The 8,331-nt window shown below is 63.3% G+C and overlaps 3 protein-coding genes across 3 annotated transcripts in view; 2 read left to right on the top strand and 1 right to left on the bottom strand.

Moving 5' to 3' along the window:
• Nucleotides 1-2,148: 2,148 nt before the first annotated feature.
• MNEG_10670 (hypothetical protein) lies at nucleotides 2,149-2,319 on the top strand (the record flags this gene model as incomplete). The annotated part of the gene is made up of 1 exon (XM_014040860.1): nucleotides 2,149-2,319. A coding segment is annotated over one exon (171 nt), but the record flags the coding sequence as incomplete, so codon positions are not given.
• An 809-nt stretch (nucleotides 2,320-3,128) lies between these two features.
• MNEG_10669 (hypothetical protein) lies at nucleotides 3,129-5,930 on the top strand (the record flags this gene model as incomplete). Its single annotated transcript, XM_014040859.1, has 8 exons — nucleotides 3,129-3,313; nucleotides 3,509-3,567; nucleotides 3,863-4,023; nucleotides 4,186-4,268; nucleotides 4,562-4,634; nucleotides 4,838-4,934; nucleotides 5,242-5,486; nucleotides 5,811-5,930. The coding sequence occupies 8 exons, from the start codon at nucleotides 3,129-3,131 to the stop codon at nucleotides 5,928-5,930; spliced, it is 1,023 nt and encodes a 340-aa protein (XP_013896313.1).
• A 1,587-nt stretch (nucleotides 5,931-7,517) lies between these two features.
• The window catches only part of MNEG_10668 (Glutamyl endopeptidase), a gene marked incomplete at both ends in the record, with an annotated part of 2,339 nt that continues 1,525 nt past the window's right edge, over nucleotides 7,518-8,331 (bottom strand). The window contains one exon of the mRNA XM_014040858.1: nucleotides 7,518-8,321. Coding sequence (XP_013896312.1) covers nucleotides 7,518-8,321 — 804 coding nt within the window. The remainder of the gene's footprint in view (nucleotides 8,322-8,331) is intronic.

Raw genomic sequence — 8,331 nt, 5'->3', positions numbered from 1 at the left:
CTTGGGGGCAAAGCTCGGGACAGACGAGCAGATGCCGCTGCCTCACTCGCAGCGGCGAAGCCGATTATCCACACATGGCCATCTCAATGCGCATCGTTGGCTGATATCAGACCGTTCCCTGCTAACCTCTGCTTGGTAATGTTAGGTGCCCGCTTACCTGGGCCCAGTATGGCCTACAAGCGAGTTTTGCTCCTGGGCATTCAGCACCAAGCCCTGGCGCTGGAAATGGGCCAACAAATTTTCATACAGGTAATCCCCAAGGCACCGGCTCGTGCGCCCTTGGCTGCGCCTGATTGCTCACCACAATGCGGCCCTTGCCGGGCTTGCCAGGGTTGGAGGTGTAAAGCAGGCCTTTGTAAGCCCCCCGCTGCTCGGACCGCTGCAGGCCGGCTGTGCTCAGCCACCCCCGCTCATTGCCCGCAGGCTGCTGGTTGGCGCGCTGTGGGCGCAGGAGAAGGGGCGCATCAACAAGTGGCGCGTCTCGGCGCTCGGCTTAAAACCTCTGCGGTCGGGGCCCCTCTCCGTGATGGAGGCGGCGGGCGGGAGCATCCCAGTGTTGCTGATGTGCACGCCGCACATGACGCCAGGCCTGAGGAGGCCGCCGGATTATCCAAACTTTGTCCAGGTGTGCACACATTTGCATGCATGCCGGCGGTAGAGCATAGTGTTTCACACCCCAACTTGGTGCCCCGGACCCCCCCACACACACACACACAGACTGTGCGGTGCATAATGGCATCCCCAAGCACCTGGCCAGTCAGTCCCTTCAGCCCAGTTTGTCCCCAAACTTGAACCTGATGTCAAGAACTCACACATTCACTCAGCCAATACTGACCGCTCGCACCGGGCCCAACTGTGCGCCTGCAGTACACTGGCTTTGCATACGTTCCAGAGTCCCGAGAGGCTGACATCGACCCGCAGCTGAAGGAGTTCATCACAGCCGGAGAGGCGCCCATTTACCTGGGATTTGGGTCAATGCCAGCGCCAGACCCCAGGAAGCTGCTGCAGCTGGCAGTGGAGGTGTGCGGGTGTGGCGCTGCTTTCGTGTGTGCGTGCGGGCATGTCTCTGTGCGTGCGTGTGTGCGTGCATGCGTGCGCATGCGCATGTACAAGTGTGTGCCTGCCTGCACACCCATGGGTTGTCTTTGTGTGTTTGTATGTCTATGTGAATGTGTAGATGTGTGGTTATTGTGCGCATATCGCATGCAGCATGTGCGTGTGACCTCATGTGTGAGGGGAGGCAGGGCAATAGAGTTTGCATCGGCAGTCATGCACAGATGCAGGCATGCAGTGGCGCGCACCTGCGTTGCAAGTCGCAGCTTGGTGCATACAGTGCCACCCACCGCAGGCCCCTCGCATGTGGCTGCCACTGCGCCCTCCCTCCATCAGGTGGTCGAGAGGACGGGTCGCCGCGCGGTGATGGTGGCTGGATGGTCGGGCGTGCCTGCTGTTGTGGGCGACGGGGAGGGCCAGGTCCAGCTCCCGCCGGAGCTGCTGCTGGTGTCCGCCGCGCCCCATGATTGGCTGCTGCCCCGCTGCTGCGTGTGCGTGCACCACGCCGGCGTCGGTGCGCATGGTCCCCAGGTTATCCATCCAGGGGCTGGGGTGAGGGAGCAATGCGAATGCGGCCTGCCTCAGTGCATGTGGCTCACTGCCTGCATTGCACAGCCTTCTGATGGCATGGTGCATGCTATTCAGCAGGGTCATTGCACAAACGCCTCCGTCCCGATGCGCGCGTGGCACATCCAATTGCAGGCACCTGCGCCGCTGCCCTGCGCGCTGGCATCCCAAGCGTCCCTTGCCCCGTGATGCTGGACCAGCCAGCGAACGCGATGCGCCTCCTGGAGGCCGGCTGCGCTCAGCCACCTGTGCCCTTCCAGCGGCTGACGGCAGAGGTGCGCAGGCAAAGCAGTGGGAGGGCGATCCTGGTCAAGGGGTGAGGTTGGGACCTCCGCGGCCTTTGGGAGCTTTGCGGCAGACTGCAGCTGCCTGCTCGCGACATTGCGTGCAAGGAGGCTGACAGCAGGGCCCGGCAGGCACCTGCAGTGTGCAGCGGGCGTATGGTAGTGACAGCCCCTGGCGTGCTGCTTTGAATTTTTCTTGGGCTGGGTGCACAGTGTCGCAAGCTTGTCCACTGGTCCTTGGCAGGTGCTGTCGGAGCGAATCGCGGCCGCCTGCAGCGATGAAGCGATGTCGGCGCGGGCGAAGGAGGTGGCTCTGAGCATCATGCGGGACTGGCGAGGGGTGGCTCAGGCTGCGGATGCGGTGCTGGCTGCACGAAGCCCGTGGGACGATCTCAGGGCCGCGGGCGCAATCTGATGCTGGATATACGCGCGATGAAGTGGACAGACATGCCCCAACAACGCTGCACATTAGGGCTCATGCTTCCATGGCAGGTTGGCAACCATTGCAGAAGTCAAGTATGCAGTCGCCAAATCTGTGCAATGACGCTATTAATCCAATGCCTCATATCTTACGCGACCACCTCTTGGCAACTTTGAGCGCAAACCGCACAACCACCCATGAATTGTGGAAGCCACCAGGGGCAGCGCCGATCGTCTGCATCCAATGCCCCTCATATAACTTAAATGTGTCTCAAAAGGTCATTTGCGACCGATCGGCGGCCTCCTGCACCTCAAATTTGTGGTGTCACCCCTCACCCGTTCAGCGTTGGCAACGTCGCCGTGCAGTTCCAACTCGAGCTGTAACGACCACAATTGCTGATTAGATGGAGAAATTTTTGACGAATGAGCCACGGCCAAAAGCGAGATTATGGGGTATGTGCTGCTGCTCAGACTGCTTCTTGTGTTCGGGGCAGCTGCCTGGGTAAGCGCAGAGTGCCCTGTAATATACTCAAACTACACAGATGGGTTGCTCTTCGGCGGGCTGCAAAATGCCACCTGTCAGGTGCAGACCGTCAGCGTGTCCGGCAACTCCAGCTCCAATGAAACGGTGCAACCTTGCCAGCGCTGGGGATACTGGTACGCTTCCCTTCTAGCTGGCACCGCAAGCTGCGCACGGCTTGCTGCCTTCCAAGGGCCGACGTCCGGCTGCCCGGTGACCAGCCACTGTGCTTGTGCTGCGGCGCAGCAGCAGCACCCCCAGGTCTGCGGGCTCACACCACCACCATGACCCTCCGCAGGTGGGAGCAATGCAAGTTCGCGGCCACGCCGCCCGCATTCGGCGTGTGCAGCGACGCGCAGCGGGCCGAGGGATTGCAAATGGCTGGGCGGCTGTTCAACGGCGCACCCATGCAGCTGCAGCCCTGTGACCTGCACAGCTATATACGCGGCCGCACACTTTGGATCATTGGGTGAGTCGCATGGGATCACAAGGGATACCCCATGCGGTCTAGCGCCAGTGCGGAGAGCTTCAGCCCGCACAAGGGGGGGTCGAGGCACTGCAGCTGCCAGCAAGCAGTGGGCCATGCCCGTCGCGCCGGCGGGGCCGGAAGGGCGCTCGATGTTTGATGTGCCTTTTGCTGCCGCGCCGCCGTTCCTCTGTGCAGGGACAGCCACTCAAAGCAGCTGTTCAAGGCAATACAATGCTTCCTGATCGACTTCTGGGGTGAGGGCTTTGGCCTGCCAGGGTCGGCTGTTGGGCGCAGGGGCCAGGGTGGGGCGCAGCCTTGGGGCGCGGCAAGTCGGGGGCAGAGTAAGTGCTTAGCACTGCTGCTGAATTTCGGACGGATCATCCAATGGTTCGCGTCTTGCATGTCTGGCAAGGCCTAGGCATGCGGTGACCAGCGCATGCGTGCGGTGTGCACTCGCGCCCACGATCCCAACCCACGCCCACGCCGTGCAACAGCCACCCCCATCCCCCTGCTTGCCTTCCAAAATTACATTGGTTCATGCAACAACAGACCAGCAGGAGTGCCTTGTCAGCAATAACGAGAGACTCAACCAGCAGCTGGACAACCTTCCGGTGCTCAAGGGTGACAGCAAGTGCATCCATGTGCTGGGCAGCGGCCGTGTATGCTTCGTCGGCGCCGTGCTGGGGACGAGCCTGCTGGACAACCCCAAGGTGTGATGCGTCCCATCGTGTTGTCCGAAAGGGGTGACGCGGCTGCTGCTGCTTGGGAGGCGCAGTATCTCGGCATCAAAGGCGCCCCACAGACGAGCAAGCAGCGCTCGCATCGCCCTGCGGCTAGATTCTCAACGCTGCATCCTCAACGCTCCAAAACAGGTGGCGAGCGGCGGCGTCCTGAACCTGCTGAGAAAGCGCCTGGCGGACCCCCAGGATATTTTTGTGATCAATTTTGGAGTCTGGTGGGTAGCGTGCCGGGCGTTTGACCAATCGCATGTGCCAGGGCGTCAGCAGCCCTTGGCCGTGGCGATATGATTGTCGCTTGCACACGCATGCGCATGCGCGCTCACATGCGGTAATAGAATGCACTGCTGACCATTCATGACCGTTGCATGACCGCAACGGTGTCCGGCAGAAACGTCTCCGTCGTGACGAGGGTCTTTGTGTGGCGCATGGTGCTGTTGGCCCCAGCTGACCGCTGTTGACCACCCCTGATGACCGCCTCTGACCGAACGTGCACCCCTGGTGGCCCCAGGCATGTAAAGGATGGGAACGCTGGGCTCGAGCAATACAACAAGGCACTGGAGCGGCTGGGGAGCGACTACAAGGTTCGGGGGTGTGGGTGGCGAGTGTGAAGCAGCCCCTCTGCAGGTCCTTCAAGCAACCAGCCTTGTGGTGACTCACTGCCACCCAAGGGTGGATGTTGCATGAAACGCCACGCTGCAAACAATTGCGTGCGGCCCCCACGCGCCCTGGGTCCTGCACGCCAGACAGAGCTCATCCATTTGAACACACCCCGTTGCCACCGCAGCTCAACAAGGCATCATGGCCTCACGTCTTCTTCCGAGAAACGCCCATGTCCCACTCCAAAGACATGAAAAGCAACATCTGCCTTGCGGCGCCTCAAGGTAGGGTGGGTGGGGGGCGCACGCAAGGAGCAGAGAGCGCTTCGTTGTCAGGGGCAGCAGTCAAGGTGGCTGAGGCGCTGGGTGCGCCTGGGGGCCTGTTCTGTGCAGGCCAAATGGTCACTTGTTGGTTTGGTCACTTCCTTCAAACAGGTGGACGCTTTCAAAGGGTGCATGGCCCAGTCTGCTAGGTCCGATGGCCCGTGAACCTTGAAAGTGGCTGGCGCGCTGTTTGCACGAGCAAACCCATTGCGTTGGATGATTTGCACCGCCTCGATGGATGCGTGCCTGCCACCCCCTCCCCGTGCAGGCTGGGGCCTGGATTATGGGCGGGGCCGCCTGTACATCCAGCCGCTCGCCCGCTCGGCCGCGGTGCAGTCGCTGGTGAGCGGCGGCCCCCTCAACGCCCCGGCGCGCACAATCCTGTCTGGCAAGTATGCGATGCCGGTCATCGGCGGCTTTGCGTATTCTGTGCCGCTGCACGGGTCGCACCCCGGTCTGCGCGGCACGCCGGCGCTGGACTGCCTGCACTACTGCAGCCACGGCCTCCCTGAGGTGTGACCCTGGGTTAGAGGGGGGCAGAGGGCAGCAGAGGGGAGCAGAGGGGGGCCTGGCAGGGGGATGAGGCATTTGCGGATGCAACTCGTCTGCCTTGCAAAAGTTGTGCGCCCACTTGCAACACCCCAAAAACATACCGCGTGGTCGCGCACGCACGCGCCTGCAGGCGTGTGCGCACACGCACATGCACACGCAAGCACGCGCATACACACGCGCGCGTGCGCGCGCACACACACACACACACACACACACACACACACACACACACACACACACACACACACACACACATACACACACACCTGCCTGATCTGCACGCAGATCATCACTTTTGAGCTGTTTCGAACCTTCCAAAGCGGCATCACGGGCGTGGAGCCCTTAGATTGGCCAGACCCCACCAGCCGTCTCAACTGCACCCCCACCAACGGCAAGTACCGGTGACATCCGCAGCCGATGAAGCCGGCGGCCTGTCGACGCCGGCGGCCGATCGCGCCGCTGGCGCAGCGCGCCCCTCCCCATGCACGAGGCCGCTGTTTCATGCCTATGCTCTACACAAAGACAGGAACCAGATAGGAAGCCGGCCATTGAGAGCTGCGTTTTGGGCTTCTTTCTCAAGCATCTGGCCACAGAGAAGTACTTGAACATGCAACAGCACACACCCACGCAGATTTCCAACCCGCACGGCACGCAAGTCAGAGCGTTTCAAGACCCCTCCCTGCCACACACCAGGCGCCGCCACGCACCTCTGGTGCAGACAAGGGCTGCGCCCTGAGCTCCATGCGACCAAATATGCAGAGGGGCAATAATTGGCACTGGCGCTCACTCGGGGTTTGCGTGCGCCGCGAGGCGCCGCGGGGATGCACCACTGCCATAGTGCTCCGCCCCACGTCTGCCCCTGGTTTGTGCCTGGGCGCGTCGTGCAGCACGCTCCCCTCTGCTGGGTGCACCAACCCGGGATTTTGTTTCTGGCGGCTGCTGCGACATGTTCGCGGCTCTTTCCGCCGCCTTCAAGCACCGAATGAGCATGCGTGGATGGGGCCATTTCCACGCTACAGCATACTTGCCGTACCTTGCCGCCAGCCCCGCCTGATGGGGTCCACCTGTGGCTATCTCTCCCCAAAACGACTGGCTGTGGCACACCTTGCCCTGGAGGGGGATGCAACCATGTAATAGACTCGACCAGTGATCAACGCAAGCGGCTGGCCCAGCAGGAGGCTGGCGGGTGCTTTTTACAGCAGAGGGCGCAAACGCACATGAGATGCGGCGCAACGCGTCAGCTTCTGCCCCCCATGTGCTCACTCTCTCAAGCGGCCCAGCAGCAGCCCCACGCCCGGCGAGCCGGGGCGCGGCGGAAAGCAGTAGCAGAGGGCGCGGCGCTGGGTTTGGCACGGGGAGGTGCGCTTTAGGAGGCCAGCGGCGGCGGCGCATACGGCGCTCGTCCGCTCTTCCGGGCGCCTTCCCGAGATGGGGCAGAGGCGTTGGGTGGGGGTTGTCATCAATGCAAGGAAGGGTCCAGGGCGGCTGCATATCTCAGCAGCCTGCGGCCGTAATTGTTTCATGGGCAGCGCCCAGGGAAGCGCTCTAGGCATGACGGGTGATACTGGGTACGGAGGCGCCGTGCACACGCGCCTGCTCGCGCGCGGCTCGCATCGCTGCGGGGGCGAAGGGTTCGGGTCTGCATCAGAGTTCTTGGGTGGCCGACTGGCGCCAGCTCGGGGCACGCTTTGAGAATAGTGAAATGATGTTGAGACGCTAGAGTGATTCTGCGGCGAATTGGATGCATTCGCGCTTCTAGCTACGACGGACACTCTCAAGCGCAACCGCTGGGGGGCTCGCGGGCGTGGGGGCCAGAGCGGGAGCGTGCGCGGGCACAAGAGCGGAAGCAGGCGTCGCGGCCCCTGCGCAGGCCGCGTGCGCGGCCGCCGCGCGCTGTGGCGGCAGAGGGCCGGGCAAGCAATTGAGCTCGTGTCGGCCGCGCACGCGGCATGCATTGGAGGGGCCCAAGGAGGGGCCCAAGGCTGCGGCGCGTCACCATCTTGCAACAGTGTTGACCAGGAACTGAGTCAGCGTCGTCGCCCGGTTCTCCTCGCGCCCCTCGATGCCCGCCACATGGATCAGCCGCACCCGGTTCTTGCCGTCCCACAGCGGCGACCCGCTCATCCCGCTCATCGTGTCGCAGTTGTGCTCGTTGGTGGGGCTGTCACAGTCCAGGGCGCGCTGCGCGCAGGTGGCCATCATGCACGTTCCCTGCGCCTTGTCCTGGGGGTAGCCCGCGACGGTGAGCTGCAGGTTGCGGCCGCAGCCGGCGGCGATGCCCATGTACCCGGTCAGCGACCCCAGGGGCTTCTGCAGCGTCACCACCGCCACGTCCCAGGTGGAGGGGTTCTTCTTGAACGAGTCGAATACGGTCACGCTCTTCCACGGCACGACGCCCCACGGGTTGATGATGCGCCCGCCGTCGCGGTAGCGGCCGGGCGCATAGTTGAGGTTGAGGTAGAACGCGCCCCGCTTGATGTTCCAGACGCAGTGGCCGGCGGTGAGCACCTTGTCGGGGGCGATGAGGGTGCCGGTGCAGATGTAGAGGCCGGTGTCGTCCACCACCTGGATCTGGCCAATCGCGGTGAAAGGGAAGCCCTGCTCGCAGTCTGAGCGGTCGTCGCCGCCGACAAGCTCTTTCAAGCCGCGCGCCTGCGCCAGGAGCCGCCGGCCGCCTGCGGTGGCGGCCGCAGCGGCGGCGGCGGCGGCGGCGTCCGGGGCTGGGGCGGGCCCGGCGGCGGCGAGCGCGGCGGCGAAGCCGGCCGCGGCGTCGTCTGAGGCGTCCGGCGCGGCGAGCTCGGCGGGG

This window comes from Monoraphidium neglectum (genome assembly GCF_000611645.1).
Source record: "Monoraphidium neglectum strain SAG 48.87 unplaced genomic scaffold scaffold02412, whole genome shotgun sequence".
Classification (NCBI taxonomy): domain Eukaryota; kingdom Viridiplantae; phylum Chlorophyta; class Chlorophyceae; order Sphaeropleales; family Selenastraceae; genus Monoraphidium; species Monoraphidium neglectum.
This window is presented reverse-complemented; position numbering and strand designations above follow the sequence as displayed.